This window comes from Phocoena phocoena, chromosome 16 (assembly GCF_963924675.1).
Source record: "Phocoena phocoena chromosome 16, mPhoPho1.1, whole genome shotgun sequence".
NCBI lineage: Eukaryota > Metazoa > Chordata > Mammalia > Artiodactyla > Phocoenidae > Phocoena > Phocoena phocoena.
The window spans coordinates 78,826,276-78,850,280 of record NC_089234.1 but is presented as its reverse complement, the minus strand read 5'-3'; the positions used below and the strand labels follow the sequence as shown (position 1 = coordinate 78,850,280).

The 24,005-nt window shown below is 47.6% G+C and overlaps 1 protein-coding gene across 2 annotated transcripts in view; it reads left to right on the top strand.

The window, feature by feature from the left end:
• Window positions 1–24,005, top strand: part of SLC35F3 (solute carrier family 35 member F3) — a 292,530-nt gene that overhangs the window by 265,753 nt on the left and 2,772 nt on the right. For both annotated transcript variants that reach the window (XM_065894431.1, XM_065894432.1), the window contains 4 exons: window positions 11,981–12,200; window positions 18,830–18,955; window positions 21,005–21,197; window positions 22,179–22,268. In XM_065894431.1, coding sequence (XP_065750503.1) covers window positions 11,981–12,200; window positions 18,830–18,955; window positions 21,005–21,197; window positions 22,179–22,268 — 629 coding nt within the window. The remainder of the gene's footprint in view (window positions 1–11,980; window positions 12,201–18,829; window positions 18,956–21,004; window positions 21,198–22,178; window positions 22,269–24,005) is intronic.

Sequence of the window (24,005 nt, the reverse complement as noted above, 5' to 3'; positions counted from 1 at the left end):
TGACGCTTGAGCCTCCACATATACATGGAAGCTGTTGGTCTTCCCTGTCTGCCGCTTCGATCTTCACCTTTGGATGGAGCACAGAAGTACTTACAGTGACCGGCAGGTTAGCCAGCAGCCCTATGGACAGGACAGTACTCAGGGAGCAGGCGCTCTCTCTGCACTTTTCAGACATTTCTGCTCTTTGATTACGCGTGCAAAAGCAGCTGAGCCCCAAAGAGCAAACAGATTCCTGTGGAGCAGGCTGTGAAATTCCCAGTTAGTGGGACACGTATGCAATCTGTGCTTCTCTGAGACACGGTTAAGGCTCGACCATTCCTGGGGGAACAGCTCAGGGAACAGAATTCTTTGTACGCTATGAATGCCCTTCAGTTCTCTCAGATCCCTTTCCAAAAAGGTCATCACCACTAACATCATGGAAGACCTATCTTTTTCTGCCTCTAAATGTCTCAGGTTTCTGTTTTAGGAACAGACCAATGACAAGATAGATAGTGGATCGATAGATAGAGATGCATGCAGTTTCAGACAGACACAATTTTTGGACTCACAGCTAACAGAGCACTCTGCTAGTTGCTCAGAAAACCTACAGTGTAGGAAACCAAGCTAATAAAATGATTCAGTATTTTTGCTGTGCTGTAAAACTTAATCTTTTAGATTGTTTAAGCAAGTCTTTACGACTTGATTTTAAGATACAAGGATACTTGGCTAAGCCTGGGTCTGCTGGGGGGGAGGGAAGATGTGTAACATTATAACATATTCATGGGGGCTTCCCTGGTGGCGCAGTGGTTGAGAGTCCGCCTGCCGATGCAGGGGACGCGGGTCCGTGCCCTGGTCCGGGAAGATCCCACATGCCGCGGAGCGGCTGGGCCCGTGAGCCATGGCCGCTGAGCCTGCGCGTCCGGGGCCTGTGCTCCGCAACGGGAGAGGCCACAACAGTGAGAGGCCTGCGTACCGAAAAAAAAAAAAAACCAAAAAACAAACATATTCATGGGAAATACAAACACATTTTCACCTACTTATGAACAAGGGTGGCTTACGTGGGAAAACCCATTTTACTTAAAACTCCCCCAACGATGTCTTAAAATGTTCAAAATAAACTAAAGCCTGATTCATAACTTTGGTTAACTGCTCTCTGCTTCTTCTGTCAACCTAAAGCTCTAAATTAATGCAAACACAAAAAAGGGGGCGATATAAACATTTACCCCAGTGTAACAGGATGCCACTCTGACTTTTGCCCTTTAAAAAGGTTTTATTTTCTAATCGCAGAATCTCAAAGATGAAAAGCATTCAGGACTATGGAGTCCAACCCCCTGCAATGCTGGAGTGATATCTTTTACAACTGCCTTACAGCCTGCTCATTGGTACTCTGAATGAAGATGCCAAGTGGCACAGGGCTGTATAAATACGCTGTGCTTCTAGGCCATTCTGCCATCTACCTTCCAATAAAGTCCTTCAGTATGTGCTGAAGTCTAAAGAACTACCCCTTGGATGCTAAATGAGCATCCAAATACACCCCCCAGGGGCTGGAAGCTAGTTCTCTCCAAGACACCTGTTTCTTTATAATACAGTTAGGTATCAGATATGCCCTAATGGGAGTCGGTAGTGAATTTTAAAGTAACGCTTGGGTCATCATTAAACCCCCTAACATTCTATTATGAATGCAGTTATTCTTCAGGAAAATTTCCTGAAATGTACAGAAAACTATAAGAACGAAGATATTTGTCACCTTTTTATTATCATAGGAAAAAATGGGTGTAATATAGTGTCCAGTAATAGGGAAACAGCTGAGACTGACAATGTAATCCACCAGCCCCAGTTCTATGCAGACTATCACAGAATATCCATGCAGTTATCCATGTGGAATCTCACTGCCCCAGAGCTACATAGATGAAATAAAAAATAATCCAGTAAGTAGAAAACCGTGTAACATCAAGGGAACATTCTTAGGAGATGTCATCAGTTAAAAAGCACGATATGGGCTAACGTGACACAGTGATCACACCTGTGTAAACACATCTCTGGGGGAAAGACGGGAAGCATCATCTCAGTCTGTTACCGAGCAATACTTTGGGAATTTATCCTGTGTCTCTGTGCCTCTGCCTTTCCCCAAACCCCCAATTACTGCCCTATTGATTTACTATTTTGCTTTTTCAGAAACTATTTTCATTTCTTCCATTACATTCTTTTACTTCTCCCATTTTCTTATTCCTTTTAACGTCTTCTGAGCCAGAACCCACACATTTAACTTTCTTTTGTGTATCCAAATGTACTTAAATGACATTTCATGTTTTTTCTTTTTTTTTTTTTTTTTTTTTTCCTCTTTGGCCGCGCGGCTTGCAGGATCTTAGTTCCCTGACCGGGATCGAACCTGCCCCCACTACAGTGGAAGCGCGGAGTCTTAACCACTGGACCGCCAGGGAAGTCCCATTAGATGACATTTTGTCTTAACTGACTGTAGGCCTTAAGACCTATGAAAGGAAGGAGATCAAAGGGTATCACTGTGATTACGGTTCTAATTTTTGCAATGCTAATATTTCCAGTCATGATTTTTATTTTCAATAAGTACGGTTTGTATTTGCAGCCAAAGGGAAGCCCAAATTAGTCATTCAGTATTTCATAATTCATTTAATTCTATGTTTTATTTCATACATAATTCAGTCTCTCTTTTTCAATCTATCTACCTAAATCTATATATTTTTGATCTTCGACGCTGTGTGTGTGTGTCCCTGAAATAGGATAACATATTCTGTCACCATCAATACATACTAACATTATTGCAAGCTTATTTCAGTACAAGCTGTGGACAGGGTTGGTGGGGGTCCAAAACACTGGCTGATTGAATTATTTCAATGACCCTGAGTCATTGAGTAAAAGAAACCAGACACAAAAGGGTACATGATGTTCAGTTCCATCTTTATAAAGGAAAAAATAAACCATGGAGACAGAACTCTCCATACTGATTATATTTAAGGGGATAAATAATGACTAGGAGAGGGCACAGAGGAAGCTTCTGGAGTGTTGGTATATATTCTATATCTTGATAGAGATGGTGTTACATGTATGATTTTACTTTACAAAAATTAAACTGTCCATTTTAATCTTTGTGCACATAAAGACATGTGTTATACTCCGATTTTTAAAAAAGAAAAAAGTAAAATAATTCCATTTACAATATGATCAAAAAGAATAAAATACTTAGGAGTAAACTTAACTAAGGAGGTGAAAGACTTGTATATGGAAAACTACAAAACATTCCTGAAAGAAATTAAAGACGCAGACAAATAGAAAGACATCCAGTGTTCGTGGCTGGGAAGACTTAATGTTGATAAGATATCAATAATACCCAAAGCTATCTACAAATTTAATGCAATCCCTATCAAAATCCCAACAGCATTTTTTTCAGAAATAGGAAAATCCATCCTAAAATTCATATAGAATCTCAAGGGATACCAAATAGCCAAAATGATCTTGAAAAAAAGAGAACAAAATTAGAGGTCTCACATTTCCTGATTACAAAACTTATTATAAACTTACAGTAATTAAAACTGGCGTGAAGTGTGATACTGGCATGAAGACATATAGACCAATGGAACAGAATAGAGAACCCAGAAATAAACCCTCACATATGTGGTCAAATGATGTTGACAAGGGTGTCAGGACCATTCAGTGGGGGAAGGGACAGCCTTTCTACAAATAGTGCTAGGAAAACTGGATATCCACATGCAAAAGAAAGAAGTTGGATCCTAACTTTACAACATACACAAAAATTAACTCAAGATGAATCAAATATCTAAATGTAAGAGATAACACTATAAAACTCGTAGGAGAAAGCATAGGGGCTTTATGGTGTTGTATTTGGAAATGATCTCTCGGATAAGACACCAAAAACACAGGCAACAAAAGTAAAAATAGATAAATTGGATTACATCAAAATGTAAAACTCTTGTGCATCAAAGGACACAATCAACAGAGTGAAAAGGCAACCTATGGAATGGGAAAAATATTTGCAAATCATATATCTGATAAGAGGTTACTATCCAGAATATATGAAGAACTCCTATAACTTAACAACAGCAATAAAAAGAAACACTGAAAAAATAAGTAAAGGACTCGAATAGACATTCTTCAAAGATGATATATAAATGTCCAACAAGCTCATGAAAAGATGCTCAACATCACTAATCATGACAGAAATGCAAATCAAAACCACAATGAGGGGCTTCCCTGGTGGCGCAGTGGTTGAGAGTCCGCCTGCCGATGCAGGGGACGCGGGTTCGTGCCCCGGTCTGGGAGGATCCCACATGCCGCGGAGTGGCTGGCCCGTGACCCATGGCTGCTGAGCCTGCGCGTCCGGACCCTGTGCTCCGCAACGGGAGAGGCCACAGCAGTGAGAGGCCCGCATAGCGCAAAAAAAAAAAAAAAAAAAAAAAAAAAACCACAATGAGATATCACCTCACATCCATTACGATGGCTAAAATTTAAATTTTAAAAAACCAGAAAATAATAAGTGTTGATGAGGATGTAAAAAAAGGGAACCCTTGTGTGCTTTTGGTGGAACGGAAAATGGTACGACCACTATGCAAAACAGAGTGACGATTCCTCAAAAAATTAAGCATAGAATTATCATATGATCCAGTAATTCCACTTCCGGGTATATGTACAAAAGAATTGAAATCAGGGTCTCCAAGAGATATTTGTATATCCGTGTCCTAGCAGCATTATTCACAATAGCCAAGAGGTAGAAGCAACCCACATGTCCATCAGTGGATGAGTGGGTACACAAAATGTGATATATACAACGGAATATTATTCAGCCTTAAATGGAAGGAGATTTTGACACATGACACAATATGGATGAACCTTGAGGGCATTATGCTTAGTGATATAAGCTAGTCACAAAGGGACAAATACTGTATGATCCCACTTATATGAGGTGCCTGCAGTAGACAGATTCATAGAGACAAAGTAGAGTGGCAGTTGCGAGCAGCTGTAGGGAGGGGAGAGTGGGGAATCGTTTAATTTAGAGTAAGTACTAAGTTTCAGTTTTGCAAGGTGAAAAGAATTCTAGAGGTTGGTTACACAGCATTGGGAATGTTTTTTTTTTGTTTTTTTTTTTGCGAATGTTTTTACCACCACTGAACTGTATACTTAAAAATGGTTAAGATGGTAACTTTTATGTTATGTGGATTTTACTATGACGTTTTAAATTTTTTCAAAGAAATAAAGCAGAGAGAGAGAGACAGCGTGAACTTTTGGATCCAAACTTAGCGGCACTTGAGAATCATTTGGAAATTCTTTAAAATACAATGCAGTCGCATTTTAATGCAAATTTGCAGTAACAAAATACAGGTATGACTAATGTTTCATTTATGCATAAAATTTCAAATAATGTGACTCCCTCGAGATTTTAAAAGTTAAACAAGGATCACAGTGTCAACTCGGAGAGGCCAAGGGAACTATAAATGCCAGGTGGCAGTGTTAACGTGAGCTGGCAAATAGAAACATGGTGCTACTGTGGGAAAACAAATCAAGATGTGTAAATGTTGAATTATGGAATGCTGTCAGGACTGACACCCTCATACGAACTGCACCATTCTCTACAGAATCCTAGGCCCCTCGCAGGAAAGTATGATTGAATATGTCTAGAGCTGAATCGAAGCAATTCGTATTTTTAAAAGCTCCCTGAGATTTCTAAGACTGATGGTCTGTGCATCACTGTTTGAAAACCAGTGGTCCCCCGTAAAGCAATAAGCACATTCATTCTGTAAAAGTAAATTATTTATTAACACATATCATGAGTCAAGCTCAGGGGATATAAGATGAAGCAGAAATATAATGAGCTTATACCCGGAGCTTACGTTCTAGTGAAGTCAGATGATTAAATTAGCAGTTACAATAAAGGGTCCTATACGTATGATGGGGCATCCAGGGCATTTGGGGAGCACATTTCAGGGCACTTCACTGAAGGGGGTATATGAACTGATACCCAATGGATGGAAAGAAACCAACTAAAGAAGGAGGAAGAGTGTTTCAGGGGAATAGAGGATCCGATGAGACCCAGAGCGGAGAAAGAAAGAACACTGAATCCAAGTGACTGTAATGAGTTCAAGATGGCTTAACTTCAGAGTAGGGGTGGAGAAGTGATGGATAAAGGCTACAGGATGGGCAGAGGCCAGGTCGGAAAGGACCTGGTGAGTCTGTGGGGAGCTTGACCCTCATCCTAAGGGGAAGTGAGGGAAGAGAAGGATCTCTCTGACTGCAGCATGGAGTATGGAATGGATTGAATTGGAGGAGAGGCAACCGTGGAGAGAAGCTCAGATTCCAGTGACCATAGTCCAAGTGAGAGGAGACAGAGGCATGGGCCAGGTGGTGGTCATGGCAATGAGATACTTAGGAGAAGGAACCTGTAAGCCTTGTTGATGAATGAGATGTGAGGAGGAAAAAGGAGACATTAAGAATGATTCCAAAGTATCTAGCCAGTAGAAGAAATATGAATCGTGGTACCTTCTGGTGATTGAGAATTGAGAGGAATTTGGGGAGTTCATTTGGGGAGGCTGAATTTTTGGTGTCTGGGAATGTCCAGGATGCAGATGGCACCAGATAGGAGAAGCGTCCTGACTACAGAGTCACTGTGGCTGGGCTTTGAAACTCTGACAGTAGATTAGACTGCTCAGTGACTGTTTGTAGGGTCAAAAGAAGGGGACCTAGAAGAGAACCCTAGCAAAATACCAAGGAAGGCTTGGGAGGCTGTGGAGAGGTAGAAGGAAACCCGGGGGAGTGTGCTGAGTTGGAAACCAAGAAGGTTGGATAAAGGAGGAACAGTCAAGGGCTTCCCTGGTGGCGCAGTGGTTGAGAGTCTGCCTGCCGATGCAGGGCACACGGGTTCGTGCCCCGGTCCGGGAAGATCCCACATGCCGCGGAGCGGCTGGGCCCATGGGCTGTGGCCGCTGGGCCTGTGCGTCCGGAGCCTGTGCTCCGCAACGGGAGAGGCCACAACAGTGAGAGGCCCGCGTACCGCAAAAAAAAAAAAAGGAACAGTCAACAATGTCAAAGGCTCCCAAAAGTAACACCGGGAAGCACCCATGGGATTCAGCAACTGGGAGGTCATTGGTAATCAGTCTAGGAGTTTGGGTGAGTGGTGGGGGCAGACACTGGATCAGAGAGAGCTGAAGAGTGAGAGAGGTGGTCACGGGGGCATGAATGCAGCTGACGGTTCTAAAATCTTGCCTCTGAAAGAGGGGAAGAGAGAGGAAAAGGGGCTGAAGGTGCTTGCTCGTGTTTTGGGGGCGTCTTTCAAGGTTGGCGAGGCTTAGACATGTTGAAATGGTGATGGAAAGGATCCAGAAGAGAGAGGGGGTCACTGGGAGTGTTCGTTGAGGAGTGAGCACAGGCTGCAGGTCTGGCTCCGCCACTATCTGATTGAACTTGAACGTGAGCGCGTCATTTAATCTGTCTGAGCTACGGGATCCTTATCTGTAACTAGTAGGGTTTCTCTGTATCTGTGGCTTTCAAACTGCACCCCTCAAAGCTATCTCAGGGTACTCACTTTGCAGCTTCAGTCACAGCAACTTGACCTCTCGTGTTTTTAAATAATTTTTATTTTTAGCATTTTAATACTTGCACATACGTTAGAAAAGCAAATGAATAATAAAAGAATTATCATTAAAAAATGCTAACTCCTGTTCCACACCCACTCACTCTCAGTCACTCCCAATTCTCCCAATTTTGTTTTATTTCTCTTGGGAGCCTTAAGTCTTGTCTTTATCCCTTTTTGCTACAAGTATATGTCTTGTCGTGGCTCTTCATTTTGCTTGGTGCTTGGTGAGTCCTTTCATTATGAAGACCCATGTCCTATAGTTCTAAAAAACTTTCTTGAATTATTTATTTTGTAATTTCCTCCATTTCATTTTTTCATTTTCTCTTTCTGGTGTTTCTTTTTAAGTTCAATATTGGACCTTCTGGCTTGACCTTCTCATATTAGCTTTTCTTTCTATCTGTCTCGCTCTCACTTTCACTCTCTCCCCCCTGCTCGAGTTTATCTTGACTGTATATTCTAACTCTTCTATTAAGTTTTAAAATTTGGCTATTCTGTATTTAATTTGCAAGATTATTTCCATTTTTATAGCCATTTGTTCTTGTGTCATGGGTGCAATTTCTTCTCTCTAAGGATATTATATCTTCCCCAACCCCAACTGTATAAATCCTAGCTATCCTTAAAGGTTTAACTCAAAATCTTATCTTTTATGAGACCTTTTCCAATCAGTCCAACTCTCTCCACTTGATGGGAATTCTATAGCATTATTATATTCCACACCACCTAATAGGTGATTTTATTTAAACTTGCATTACTTCCTATTGAGGAATCAGTCTTATCCTCCCAATTTTACCATAATTTTTTTTTTTTTTTTTTTGCAGTACGCGGGGCTCTCACTGTTGTGGCCTCTCCCGTTGCGGAGCACAGGCTCCGGACGCGCAGGCTCAGCGGCCATGGCTCACGGGCCCAGCCGCTCCGCGGCATGTGGGATCCTCCCGGACCGGGGCACGAACCCGTGTGCCCTGCATCGGCAGGCGGACTCTCAACCACTGCGCCACCAGGGAAGCCCTACCATAATTTTTTCAAGAGGAGGGACTATTTACTTGTTTTGTATCAGCTACAGTGTCTGGAATTGTGACTATAACAAGTGATAAACAGGTGCTTGTTGATTTGAATTAAATGGCAAGCCATCCTAATCCCATCAAGCCAGCCTGTCCCAGTCAGAGTTCTTTAAAGAGAACCGAGAACATAGGTTTTTGTTAAATAATATGAGTGTAGAACTTAGAGATTTGTATGGTTTTCCCTATCTTTCACAGTGTTTCATTCACATCTAATCCGGTAGCAATATTTTAGTGACTTGCTTTTATTAAGTCTTCCTTGAAGCTCTCAATTTAGATTTCGTAGGAAAAGCACAACTTTCTTCTCTCAGTCATACTTCATTGATTTAGGAAATATTTAATTGAATTATGTGCTTGAAACATCCAAGAACAGTTGACACAAGCAGGACTGGAAACAAAGACGTTGAAATCTTGGCCAACACATGATTCAGTTAGTAGGAACCGCAGGGCTTGGGCATGCTGGGCAGTAACCTGCCAGCCTCAGGCCTTTCTTGTGCCAGGAATGAAGGGCATTATTAGACTGTCGCGTCAGCCAAGTGGAAATCAGGCGAGAGAGTATCTATTGTCCTCTCTTCTTGATACACCAAGAAGAGGTGGATTTGTGTTTATCATCTCTCTTGGGTCCCCTTGCCATCAAGGGTATATGTGGGCCATATACCCAAGCCAGCTGACGTGGATTAGTGCACAGTCTTGGGTTTTAAAACAGCACTAGGCTCACTGGCTCAGGGATCAATCATCTTGGTCTCATTAGAACCAAGATCTGCCCACCTGGCCCGTAATCCCCTGACCGTGAGTCCTCAAAGGGCCAACAGAGCTCTGCGGGGCCCAGAAATCTTGCCTTTTCCATCTCCAGGATGGGTCCCCACTCTCCTCCCCACTTCTGGTCAACAGCTTGGGCCATTCACTACCCAGCCATGTCTGTACCCCACCCATCACTTCTACAACCATCACACATTGGATGAATCAGACGTAGATTCTCAGAGAGGACGTAAGGTGTCCCGGTTGACTCTGTATGGCCCCTGCAGCAACATGAATCATTTTTTATAATAGGAGAAACTTGGAAATCCTCCTTGTGTTATGTTCCTTAAGTAGGGTAACAGCCTCTAAGTTGGGTTAGAATAGGTTGACATAAAAAATGACAAGAAAGAATACTTGGATTTCCTGTTGATCACTCTCATCACTTTATAGCCGCCATAATCACAAACATGAAGGAAGCTGCCCCTGGTCACGGTCCCTGGGGGAAAGAAGACTGCCCTGTAAATAGGGGCTGCAGAAAGACCCATGGAAAATGCAGCTGAACTATTGTATGAAAATTACACGGCAGGGCTGCCCTGGTGGCGCAGTGGTTGGGAGTCCGCCCGCCGATGCAGGGGACGCGGGTTCGTGCCCCGGTCCGGGAAGATCCCACGTGCCGCGGAGCGGCTGGGCCCGTGAGCCATGGCCGCTGGGCCTGCGTGTCCGGAGCCTGTGCTCCGCAACGGGAGAGGCCACAACAGTGAGAGGCCCGCGTACCGCAAAAAAAAAAAAACAAAACAAAAATTACACGGCAAACAGAAATATCAACATGTCAGTTAGGTGAAAGTTCCATTCATAGAGAGCCAAAAGGGAATCAATTCAGTTGAATTGGTTTCATGGTAAATTTAGTGATTTGAATGTTTTATATTTACCTGCTGTTGGTTTAGAAGCAACGTAAGACTCTGGGTTCAGCAAACGGTGATGAGTTTTCTGTTTCTTCTGTGGATCCCATAGTGGAGCAATGAATAAAGGCAGATTGCATCTGAGATTGATGAAAAGAACAAACAGGATTAAATTTAAAATCACATCACATCCCCTTTGACTCTTGTTTTCCATTTTCCTCCGTGACTGCTGCATTTTCATGCCGAGTGGCATGGGCTGCAGCTCTTCCCCACCTTAGCGCATATGGCTCATTCTTGTTCCATCTTTTCTCTTTTCTCTCCCTGACTGCTCACTCGCTGGTACGTGGGCCACCCTGTGAGCCTGGACAGTGATGGCTGTGGGGCTGCATGTCCTCACTCGTCCCTGTCCTTGGCCGGGCTCGTGGGGCAAGAACGATGCTCTCCACTCCCACCCAGGGCAGCGGACAGCTGTCTATAGAGCCAGGCCCCTCAGCCCTCTCTCCACACCCTCTGCCCACAGCCTCCTCTTCCCATCTTCTTCTGCCTGGGCCAGGTTGGCTTTCTTTTTCTTTTCGTTTTTAAATTTGTTTATATTACTTATTTTATTTTTGGCTGCGTTGGGTCTTCGTTGCTGCGCGCGGGCTTTCTCCAATTGCGGCGAGCGGGAGCTACTCTTCATTGCGGTGCGCGGGCTTCTCACCGTGGTGGCTTCTCTTGTTGCGGAGCACGGGCTCTAGGCGCGCGGGCTTCAGTAGTTGCGGCACGCGGGCTCAGTAGTTGTGGCTCGCGGGCTCTAGAGCGCGGGCTCAGTAGTTGTGGCGCACATGCTTAGTTGCTCCGCGGCATGTGGGATCTTCCCGGACCAGGGCTCGAACCCACATCCCCTGCCTTGGCAGGCGGATTCTTAACCACTGCACCACCAGGGAAGCCTGGCTTTCTTTTTCTCAAGCAGCTTTTCAGATATCAATGATCCTTCCCCTAGAATCTGGAATGATGGCACTGGAAAACTTTCTTCTACAGGCATTTCCTCACCTCTTCCTCTCTTAAGATGCTGAGCTGTTGGACCTGTTCATTCCTCCTGTGCTAACCTCTCAGATGGCGTGGGGACAGGCCCTCGCACTTGGTGAAATGACAAACTCTAGAAAGGGCCTCGTGGAGAAAATGTATAGACGGTTGACACCATTGATATCATAGCCAAACTATATTCGATGTGCCCAGGGAATGACTGCCATGGCCGGATCACAGACAATTTCACCTGGGGGCAAATTTGTTAAAAATACGTTTCAGTGAATTCTCTTCAATATCCAGCCCCCTGAGAAGAAAAGGTCTAGAGATGTCCTTGTCTTACTAGCCAAGTGGCGGAATCCCTTAGGCAGTCACCGTGGAATTGGGGCTTCTTCAGATCAGATGGTCCCAGCATTACCTTCTGCCGGCACCACCCATTCCAAAGCCAACATGGACAGAGGAGTAATCCACGACAGCACATCCTTGTGCGACACTTTCCTCAATGGACTGAAGCATAGATTGAAGGGCTTTGATAGAAAGATGTTGCTAAAACATAATAATAAACAAAAGGACCCCACCCCGTCCTGCATCTGCTAAAGATAAATAAATAAACTGGGTAGAGGGGGAAAAAATGGTCTGTCTCAACCCGAGAATATAATAACACTGACTCTCTTTCCTTGTTTTAGGGAATGCTGTCGATTTTTTGGAGACAATGGCTTGACTTTGAAGGTGTTTTTTACCAAGGCAGCACCCTTTGGTGTTCTTTGGACACTCACAAACTACCTGTACTTACATGCAATAAAGAAAATAAACACTACGGACGTGTCCGTATTGTTCTGCTGCAACAAAGCTTTTGTGTTTTTGCTCTCGTGGATCGTTCTCAGGGACAGGTTCATGGGAGTGAGGGTAAGTTCCTTATTCTCTGTCTTCCTCCCTCACTCAGTCATGCCAACCAAAACCTGCCCATCGGCTTGCTTAGCCCCCTGTGCTGGGCCGTTAAGCATAAGCTGCTATAGCCACTTTCCTTCTCATTTGCAGTGGAAAGGGAGCCCGGCTCTCGGGGTGCCTTGCCAACCTTCTTGCTTGCGAACCATTCTAGACAAGCGTTCATTAAAGCACCTTTCATTTCAAGCATTTCAACAAGCATTCCCTAAAGTGTGTGCTGCTCGGGGACCCCCTCTGGGAGGAGTGATGTGCTCACCCCGCCTTTCAGGGGTCCTGCGGCCTGGAGCCCTCTGCTAACACTGCCACTGTCTGCTTAGGAGGTATCTGAAAGCCAGAGGTCCTTCTGCATCCACACGGACGTGCAGTCTTGGAGGCCCTTTGTCTGGACCGTGGGTTCAATGCCCAAGTGGGCCGGACACGCTTATGCTAAGTCCAAACTTTGGAGGGACAGTTTCACTCCCTTCAACCCCAGAGCAAGGGAGAATGAAATGATACCCCCGAATCACCTCTGGTCGTTACATCTGAGACTGCGTAAATTCCCTTAAAATCGAGCCAGATTTAGCTAGTCACATTTCAGAACAGTTGTGTGAAATATGACAAGTGCGCTATCAAACAGGAGCCGAAATATAGATAAAAGGAACAGGTGATATTTAGCCTTGACAGAATCCTGCCGGCTTCTGCTTGTCTCCCTCTGCTGGCCAGGACCTGCCACTGCACCACCATCACCTTGTCACAAACAAGGACAGAAAGGATTCGACCAGGCAGCTGGTAGTCCTGTAGTCAGAGCGCCTCGCTTACTCCTTCCTGCACCCTCAGGCCGTGTAGGAAGCCCACGAAGCTCAGAGTCCTTTTGAAGGGCAGTCCCTTTAGAGCAGCGGTCCCCAACCTTTTGGGCACCGGGGTCGGGTTTCGTGGAAGACAGTTTTTCCAGGGACGGGGGTGGGGAGGTGGACGGTGGGAATGGTCAGACGGTAATGGGAACGATGGGAGCGGCTGTAAACACAGATGAAGCTTCGCTCGCTCGCCCGTCCGCCACTCACCTCCTGCTCTGCGGCCCAGTTCCTAATGGGCCGCGGACCGGTACCGGTCCACGGCCCAGGGGCTGGGGACCTCTGCTTTAGAGTGAACCCTGCTGGGAACCCAGCAAGGGGCAGACTCCAGGCTTGTGTCCTTGGCTAATTGTCCTGGGGACAGTGGCATCACCTTCATGGTGGATTCACGCCCACCTAGTTTCTCAAACAGCAGAGGGGACGTGAGTCAACTGCTGAGTCAGATTTTTGGCTTGCAGTAGGGGGAAAATTTGTTTTGAGGCCTCGTGTTAATTTTGGAATAAGAACTCAGCTCGCTGTGCTACCACCCAGAAAAGCTTTGAGCCAATAGACCATCGAGTACACCTCCACTAGAAATGAGGTACGGCCAGAGGCAATCGGTCCAATCGCCTGGACGCTAAAGATTCGGATGTCCTAGGACCCACTGCGGCTTTATTTTGAGGCCAAAAGCCAGGGGGATGCGTGGAGCATTTGGAGGCGTGATTCTGATGTCCAAAACAAATTCCGGATGAGATTGTTACTGTGAAGAGAGGCTTCAAGGTTCATCCTGCATCTAAGCAGAAGAAAACAGAAAGTTTTTGAGGTTAAAAGAAGGAGGTGTGAAAACACTGAAACCCACTTGGACTCACAGAGAACAGAGTGGCACACCCAGATCTTCTCTTCGTTGCTATTCATGGTTAAAGAGGATTTCCGCTAACATCCCTGAGCTGTGATTCAGTCCTGCCATCCTGGACGCCTGCCCAGCTTGGGCTGTGCCGACCCCTGTAGACTGAACAGATTTTCGTGTTGAAGCCTTTGGCACGAGGCCAGCACTGAAATGAAGATCCAGGAGCCGGTGTCGGTGATGGAACTTCGTAACCTGTAAAGCACCACGCAGTTGTGAGTCTCTCTAATAATCATCACCCCTCTTAGAAGTACGTGACCTGTCCTCTAAGGTCATCCCACGCCGAGATTTTACTAAGAGAGCTAGTAAAATCTGTAAGATGTCGGCAGCTGGCCGGTGTGACTGAAAGGCCCCCCTTGAGAAACAGATGGAGATTTGAGCCCAGGATGAGACCTAACCAGTACACAGGTTCTCTGAGACTGCCCTCGGAATGCTGGGTTAGCTGGCGTCTTCTACTGGGTCATTGCCAGAGATTGAAGGCAACTGACACTCTTTTCCATCCTGGAGGGCTGAGCAGACTGGCCTGAGCGTCACACAGATGTAGAGGACAGATGTTTGTGGAACAGGTGACGTAGAGGGCCTGAGTTATTAAGGCAGTGACTCAAATCACAAGGGCTGTGGTTCCTAGAAAACATCAACAGGGCCGAGTCATGCAGACAGACCAGAGAGAAGAAAATGTTTATCTTCGAATGCTGGGGAGATCGTAGCCACATGTGGCATCAGTGATGAGTGTATGAGAGGAGCCCACGTTGGCCCCCATATCACCCCTTGACTGTGTACTCAGATGTGCGTTTCACGTGTCTTCCAGGCTTGGGGTCATAATGGGTCCTCTAACCTAGAGTCGAGCGATGAGGGTTTGGGTCCACTCTCATGAGCTGTTGGACCTTGAGCTAGTTACTTAACATCTCTGAGCGTTAATTACCCGACGTTAAAATAGAATGTTAGTACTCAGAGAACAGTTGTAAGAATAAAATAAGGTATGCGTGCCCGACACGTGAAACCCGATAAATGTCATCTTTCCTCAGCGTTGTTATTCTTCTTATTCCTTCTCAATAAGAGGCGTTTGACCGACCTGTCCAGTCTTTGGCCGACAGTGTCAGAGGCTGGCAACTGTTTAGGGAGGCGGTTTGGTGTAGCAGAAGCAGCAGGAGAATGAGAGCGAGTAGAATTCTGGGGGCAGGAGGTACGGCCCCTCCCAGGCCAAAGTCCGCCTGGCTGTGGCCCGCAGCTGGATGAAGGAGCGGTTGACCAGCTGCACTGCCCGCAGCCCGCATCTCAGAGGAGGTGGCAGATGGGACCCTCAGCTCTTCAAAATCACCCACTGCAGCTAGAGCGTTCACACCAGGAGGACTGGAGGAGGAGCAAGGAGACAAGCTGAGGGATCATCTGGGCGGCATCCAACCACCGCAGCTCGGTCCTGGGGAGCCTGGACTTCTTCCAAGAGCAGTTCCCATCTCAGTAAGGTCCCAGCTGATGTCTTCCATAGTGACACGCTGGCGGCCTCTCCCACGGGGCCATCCCTGAACGGTAACCCCAGCTACTGATCCCGACTCCGACTTCTGTTTGGGCGGCTGTCCCCTTCCACCTGAGCACAGCCTGGGGGAGGGCACAGGGCACACAGAGCGTAGGGGAACCCGGGGCGGGGGATTCCCGGCTCAGACCCCTTCCCAGCCTCCGACACGAGAGGGGTGAACTAGAGCATCTGGAAATTCCTCCGGACTCTCTTGGAGTCGATGAGGGCAGCACGGCGGTCGGGAGGGGAAATGTTAAGGGGAGGTAAATTTAAAAATGAGCCTGTCCTCTCCCTTTTTTAAACTGCCCCAGACTGTGCAGATCTGAAATGCATTGCAGACGGGGCTCTGTCTGGCAGAGAACATGCAGCCCGTCACATCTTTAGCAGGAGTGAGAAGTGGCGCTGGTCTGAGAGGCGGGCAGACTCCACTGAGGGCTACACCTTACCTCTCGGCCTGACATCTGATGGGGAACAGTGTGCCATGGGGGAGACGGGGGCATCGGTGGGTTGCTGGGGCCCTGAATCCAGAGCCCTGGGGGCCGGGCAGGTTATAACCACACGGGCAAGGCCCCCATTAAGAGGTTAAACGGCAGCATGCTGGCCTCAGCGTCCCCCATGCCCATGTTTCTTCCTCTTCCCCGGGAAGATTTTCCCCAGCCGAAGTAGAGGTGGTGGCTGTCACCCCTGTTGGTCTCAGGCCACTGTCACCCATCTGTGTGGATCCCCAAGTTCTTGTTCAGTGGGATACATTGGGGTTGGGGGCAACAGGAAAGTGTGAGAAAGGAGGGGTGGGGGGAAGGAGGGAAATTCACTTGATTCCATCCTGAGACTCGCCGTTCTCCCCCAGGGAGGCCCGGATCTAGAAGGTGAGGACCACGTGAAACCACAGGACACGCAGGACCGGCCTTCCCGGAGAGTTCATCTGAGTGCAGGAAACAGGCAGGGAACGTTTCCAAATGTAAACCAAGAAACCAGACATGTTAGGGTGAAAATGTACTCTGCACTTATTTTTTAAAGAGATCTGGTATCTATCTTCAAGGGAATGGCAGGTTTGGGGGAAGGACGCTCAGGCTCTGCCCCCCAGAGCTGCAGGGTATGTTTCAACTCTGCTCTGCTATTAGGGGTGTTGGACGCGAGGTGAGCGCCAGCTTCCCCTCCAGCATGGCGGTCAGGGCCTCAGGCTCCGGGTCGGGGGTTCCAGGGGAACTCTTGATGCCCAGAGAGTGAGAGCCCTGTAATCGGGTGGGTCAAGCCTGTGACGTGTGGCGGGGACCCCCAAGAGGGGAAGCCCTGGAGGCGTGAACGGGGAGATCACTGTCCCCGGTGCCACCTGTCGGAATGAACCCACCGGCCTGGACTGGGCAAATGTTGGCCAGGAAGCCGGTGGCCACCCACGCTCTCTATTTCTTGCCTCTTCCCTCAGCTCTTCTGTACAGCACAGCTCAGGCGGAAGCTTTTAGCTGTTTGTCATTTAATCAATAGAGAAAAGAGAGTGAGGAGATCCAAAATCTGCCTTGTAAATCTTCAGGAAAAAATAACGCTTGTTCTCCTTCATCCCCTCAAACTTCATCTTTATGTTTGGAAAGACTCAAGTACCTTTGGAGATGCGACACATCGTCTGAAATGTAGCTGTATTCTTCCCTCTCTCTCTCTCCTTCCCTTCTTTTTCTAATTAGTTCCCTCTCTCTGTTTACCTGGCTGCCAGCTGGCAGCTGCCAGATGTATCCAGCTGCTGGATACATCATCTTTGCACCGTGCGTGTCCTCTGGAGCAGAACCCACACCCCTTGCCCTGCCTGCTTTTTCATTAGCCCCTTGTTCTCCTGGAGGGAAAAAAGGTCACTTACTGTCTTGTGCCTCTGTTTCTTTCTCTTAATGAAGAGTCGTACACAGTACGTGTAGCATTTGAATATAAAATGTGTGCATTATGTGATAATGAGAGATAAAGGTGAATCACTAAACCAGAAGGAGCAAGTAGACAGAGCAGGGATGGCACTTCTCTAGGAAATGATGATCTCCTGTTCTCTCAAGGGCCTCTGTGTGTGGGTGTATGTGTCTTTATATGAAAACACTGCATGAGGAATGCACAACTCGAGCTGCTGGGACCCAAGCACTTTACCTCTCACTAACCTAAACACTGCGTGCTTCAACCATGCAGGAAACCTCTCTTTAGATCTCAGAGTAGAATTGGCAGTGGCTTATTATGTGAATCCTACTTTCTGTGTTTATATATACACTGACTTTGCAATTAGACCTGAAATGTGTGTCCCTGCTCTGCTACACAGCAGCTCTGTGACTTTGGGCAAGTTGCTGAACCTCTCTGAGCCTAAGTGTCCATGCCTATAAAATGAAATGAATGATAATGTCTACCTAGTTTGAGGATTAAATGAGAAGATACACAGAAAACATGTATCCCGTGACCACTCAGTAAATGTCAGCTACTCGATATTGCTACAGAGAGCAGAGGGAATTTTGAGCAAATCCGTAAGAGAGAGAAACTCCCAGTAGATCCAGCGGTCAGAACTTGTGCTGCGCTCGTTTGTCCTGCCCTCCCCGGGTTCTGCCTACAGCGGCCCCTTAGCACCTGCCACCCAGCAACGTCTCTGCAGCTCCACGATCACCTCTGATTAGAACTTACGCTTATTCTGGGTGCTAATGCATTTCTCCTTTGCGAAGTGTTATCCCAAGTCAGTGGATCTCCTGTGCGCTCTGACAGTTTGACTTTGCACAGCAGGAATGTGTATGTGTCCCTGGAGCATCCACTCCACCTGAGAAGAGGTTGGAGGGGGTGGGCCGTGGAGGTCAGGCCCTGCAGTAGCCAGGGTTAGGACACTGTTTGTAGCCCTGATTGGCCCGTGACACACGCTCCCTCAAAAGGTCCTACTGCTGGCATGTAAAATGGGGCCAAGGCCTGTGGTCGTCACTGTGCCTTCTCTGTTGAGACATGAGATACATAAAAGCGGGACCCTATGAGGTGCTTACGGAAGGTTGCGAGGGAACTAAGAGGTGGTCACCACCAGGCCTCGTCACGACCAAATGGCCTGTCGTTGGGATTATGACCGCCTTCTCTCGGGTGCCCGGGAATCCCGCGGCTGCCCCCCTCCCACGTGATGCCGAGCCACGGTGCCACTCCTTGCTGCCAACCGTTCCCAGTTCCTGGGTCATGCCGGGCTTTGCCGAGTGCCCCCTCGCAAGCAGGGGCAAATATTTAGACAGGAAAGCAGCCTTTGCCTGGTCCCCAAAGAAGGACTGAAAAGGAGCCTCCCCGCCCTCGCACCCCCATGAACATGCCTACCCCTTGGCACTTAGGGGGCCCCTCCGATTCCCCACCGCTGCCCTGACCACCGTGTCTTCCTTCCATCCAGATCGTGGCCGCCATCCTCGCCATCGCTGGGATCGTGATGATGACCTACGCGGATGGCTTCCACAGCCACTCTGTCATCGGCATAGCCCTGGTGGTGGGCTCGGCATCCGTGTCCGCACTCTACAAGGTAGACGCGGGGAGCAGGCTCTCTGGGCCCTCCTGGGAGGGAAGGGCAGGCCTCGGCGTGGCCAGCCTGTTGCTTTGGGGGAGGCTGGGCTTGAAGGTGAGCCGTTGTTTTCCAGGGGGCACCGGGCACACGAAGCCTCGTGGTGATGAGACACACAGCAGCTCTTAGCCCTGGCTTTCCAGACCTTTCCATCAATGGCTGTACATTTGCAGCATTTGGGATAAAACGGGTGGAACCATGGACTGGCTGAGTCCGATTGGTGACTTTCTTGTTTGGCAAGGACTGGAGAAGGATCCGGGGCCCTAACTGGCTGGCTCAGTGTTCGGTCAGATACTTTCCTACCAGATTGGAAATGAACATTTGAATATCTGGTACAGCATTGAAATCTTTTATCACATGGTTTTTGAGCTCACCAGTATTCAACATGAATCCGTATGCATTTCAAGCGTTGCCCGTAGACTGAACGAATAAAAGCACAGCTACTATCATATGGGGAATTATAAAATATTTTTGACAAAATATTGGGAACTGTTGGGAGGCGTGGCCAACTGCAAGTCTCGAGAGAACAATTTTTATCCCCACACTCGCGCCTCACTCTCTCCCCTGCGCCATTCTGCCTCTCAGCCACTCTCTCCCCTCACCTGCCCTTCTCTTTGGATCCAAAGTCAAGAATGCAAATATTTTGTGGTCTCCAGGGTTGGGAAACTGAACTGGAGGATTCGGTGAGAAATGAGATTTTAGCTTCGAAACTTATTGGCCCTTTGTGGATCCAGACGGTTGGGCAGAGAACGTAAAGGATTGTAGAAAGTTCTAAGAAAAGGAGCTTTTTTCCGGCACTGGGAGGAAGACACTTTTGGAAAGTGAAACATCTGTACCATCTTACTTTTCGTCAGCTCCCTGGCCTCACTGCCCCACCACACATGGGCCATCTTCCCCCTCTGGGACACATCTCACTTAGAGGATGTGATAGTCTAGCCCCATTCTGGGACTCCAGAGCCATGGTCCAAAATGCAGAAAATATTGAGAGGTCACACTCTGCTCTCTTCTAACGGGAAGCCGAGAGCGGGTAGAAACGCGATCCACGATGAACACAGATATTCTGACTTAGACTTACATTTCCATCTCCTACACTGCCTGATCTTTACACAGAGAGGCCGGTAGGTGGAAGGATGAAAGCAATTGACTGTATTTCCCTTTCCGTGCTTCCTGCCCAGAAATGCCCAGAGATACCTGAGAGAGATGTGAAATGGCTGGAAGAGGAAGAAGGAGGAAAGTAGGAAGGACAGCAAGGCAGAGACTGAAATTGGACCATCAGGTCCGTAACTGTGGACGGTTCAGTAAACATGGGGGCCGGACGGTGGCCTCTGGGAGCTCAGCTTCCCGACTTCTCCAGTCACCTTTTTCCCTCTCCTGGCTTTTCATGCATCTCAGATACGTACAAACAGGAACAGGTGCACGAAACCAAAGTCGGGTGTGTTCTGCTAAAACCCATGCCACGTCGGCAACAGGGGTGGTGAGCTGGAGCGGAGAGCCGTGAGTGTTATAATCCCTCTCCCTTTGATTTATAGGAAATGTCTTTACAGCCAAAGCCCTGTTGTTTGGGGGGCAGTGGTCTTCAAACCGTGTTGTTCAAGGTCAGAGATGAATGTTAGGGGTCCCCGAGAGGAATGTGTAATCATGGCAGACGCTTCTAATTTAAGTGGCTTCTAATTTAAGTGGCTTCTAATTTATGTGGCTTCCTCGTCTTCAGTGCTCTGAAGCCGGGATGTGGTGTCGTGAATACAGCACAGAGGAATCAAGCCTAGTGTGACAACCTGTGGTTTCTGAAGTTGCTCTCTGTGTACCTGGAGAGTAACTCTCCATCGTGTTGCTCCTGGGCGTAGGTAAAGCCCACCACCCTTCACGGAAGGCCATATGAGGTAGAATTTACCTGTAACGTGGCTGTCGGTCCCGTGGTCCAGCCCCAGCTTGCCAGGTGCACTCGCTTCTCCATGGCAAGTTGGAGTCTTAGGTGAGCCATCACCCCTCCTCCTCTGCTCTCTCCGTCAGGTCCTGTTCAAGCTCCTCCTGGGCAGTGCTAAGTTTGGAGAAGCCGCCTTATTTCTGTCCATTTTGGGTGTGTTTAACATCCTCTTCATCACCTGTATTCCTGTCATCCTCTACTTTACCAAAGTGGAATACTGGAGCTCTTTCGATGACATTCCATGGGGAAACCTTTGTGGATTTTCGGTCCTCTTATTGAGTAAGTGGCGATCACGCTGTCAGAATCACCAGAAAGCAGGGACTTGACAGAGCGGCATCCGGCCAGCTCAAGGGGAGTCTTTGGAAACCCGTGTCCTGAAGGAGAAAAACGAGTCTGTTATTATCCTTAAGTTCCCCGTGCTGTTCTAGGTCATTGTGTCGCGAAAAGGAAAGCCTTTGAAATGGTGACACTGGATTCTAATTCCAGGACTACGGTCGCTGCAGTAGTGGCCATGGTCATTTGGTGCTCTGGATAGTGAACTGGTAGCCCAGTGTGCTGCGTGTTGTCTACTAATAATAGTACATCTCTTATAGAGGGCTGGTAAGAGGTTAGTAAGTTAGTGCATGCAGAGAGCTCTTAGAGCACTGCCTGATGATGTTCAGTAAATACCACCGATTATCAACATTAGTGTCGTCACCACCATTAGTTGACATAAGGCTGGTCCTAAGCAGGAAGGAAACCAAGGAGGTGCCTCATCCCTTTTCCATCAAAAACTGTACATACCACTTAAAAACGATTAGGATAATAAAATTTATGCTCTATGTATTTTACCGCAATTAAAAAAATTCAAAAAGAAAAAGAACTAAATTAAAATAAATTTAAAAATAAAAACGTACGTTCCAAAGCTCCTATTCGTAGTCATCCCAGAATCATTGCCAGCAACAGAGAAAAGCAAAGTTAGGAGGATACATAGGAGGGCCCCCAATCCTCTTTTCTAGTGCCTGCTCGCTGGTTACCTTTTCCAGATTTCTTTTCCCTTCCTCAAAGCTCAGGAAAGAGAGGAGAGCTGAGTCAGCAGGATGTTTGGCCCTGATCCCCCAGTTCTGGAGCCCTTGCAGGAACCCGGAATTCACTGAGTCAGAGTAAAGGGCAAAACACCTACGACTCCAGCCTCATCAGAGAAGCTGGGGTCCGACGGACCAGGGGAAAGTCTAGGGCCAGTCGTGAATAACACCTGTTTTTTTTAATTCTGTATTTCAGCATTCAATATTGTATTAAATTTTGGAATTGCTGTTACATATCCCACTCTGATGTCTCTTGGAATCGTCCTCAGTGTACCTGTGAATGCAGGTAAACCTATATGGCTTTCTGTATCTGCTTGTAAGCACACACACATGCAAACACACACAAACACGCATGTGCGCACACATACGTGTATTCTGGCTGTGGTATAGCAGGCATGTTTAACCTTCTCTGTAGAAAGAAAGCACTTCGGTAAAACGTTGCCGTTTGTGACACATGCAATATTTTCTCCAGGGCGGCTTGATTTTCACATGCCACACCAAGATACAGAAAGTCTAAAGCCATCTCCATTCAAACTGGCGTGGGGGGATCAGATGTATATCATGAATACTATTGATAAGTATAGACAAATATGTAGCAGAGGAAATTTTTACTTTTTGTTAAGTGGCTTTCCAGAAGAGACCGCTAGCTCAGGTTATGGAAGGCCTGAGGTAGAGGCATGTCTGCAAACTGCAAAAGCGTAAACACTGTTCCCCGAGTCCCAGAAGACAGCCCTTCTCCCAGCTGCTCAGGACCCGGCTCGCTCTTTCACTGGGGACTCGCCGACACGCTCAGCTGACCTGCCCCTCACCTCCTTCCTTTTCCTGGCTTCTTCTGCTATGAATTTCAGATTTTCCTCCCAGAACGCCCCCCGCCTCACACCTGCCCTCCCTGTAGAACCTGTTTGTGAATCACTTCTCCCCAGAGCATTCACCCCCTTGGGCTCCCGCCAAAGCCATCTCCTGACCCTCCCGCTTCTGGGCCATTAGAGGATTAGGCCCCCAGGGGATGGCAACCCCTTATCCTGTTCAGTCTGGCGTTAGTAAGCCTGGAAGCACAGGCAAAGCCGCAATCAACTTCCTAAACCTCTTCCTGCTGTCCCATTTCACACGTTCTGTATATGCCTCACCCTGGCCCCAGACTCCTTGGGCCCAGCACCATCCCTGCCCAGAGGGAGGATGGCGGTCCCCACGCATCACCTCTCTGGGCCTTTGCTTGTCCCCTAAAAGTGAAGGTCGTCCCCACGTCATCACCTTGGTTGATACGAGAACCACATGAGATGACCTATGAGGCAGAACTTCCAAAGGTAGGAAAGCCCCCTGAGCTCCTGGAAAATTGGTAAAAAAAGTGGTCCAGCTTGTCAGTTTCCATACACTACAGGCTTCTGAAAAATAACGCATCAACTTACCCCCGCTGCATCTTGGTGTGTCTTTATAGTCCCACAGTGTTCTTATTTCAAGGAGGCATATTCCAGGCGGCCCTGGTATAGAAGCTACTTTGACCATATCATACAGCCGAGTGTGTGAGAGGTTAATCAGAATTCTCTTACTACTTACCTGCAACGTAAGAGGGTCCGTAACGTGTCAGGGGAAGGAATTACCTTCAGTTCTCCAGAGGAGGAGAGAAGCCGAGGAGTCGGCTGTTACCCGACTGTCACAGCAGAGCCCTTGCTGGGCTTTCTGACTTTCCCTGACGCCCTCTCTAGTGCAGCTTGTATGGCTTGCTAACTGACTCTCCCCATCTGTGAATTAACAGGCCATGCTGCCAATATTAAAAATCAAACTGCTTCTGAATTAGAGTGAGATAAAAGTGGCACTTTAATTCCACAAAAGGGCTACTAACAAAGTGCCTTTTTTTTTTTTTTTGGTGGTACGCGGGCCTCTCACTGCTGTGGCCTCTGCCATTGCGGAGCACAGGCTCCGGACGCGCAGGCTCAGCGGCCATGGCTCACAGGCGCAGCCGCTCCGCGGCATGTGGGATCCTCCCGGACCAGGGCACGAACCCGTGTCCCCTGCATCGGCAGGC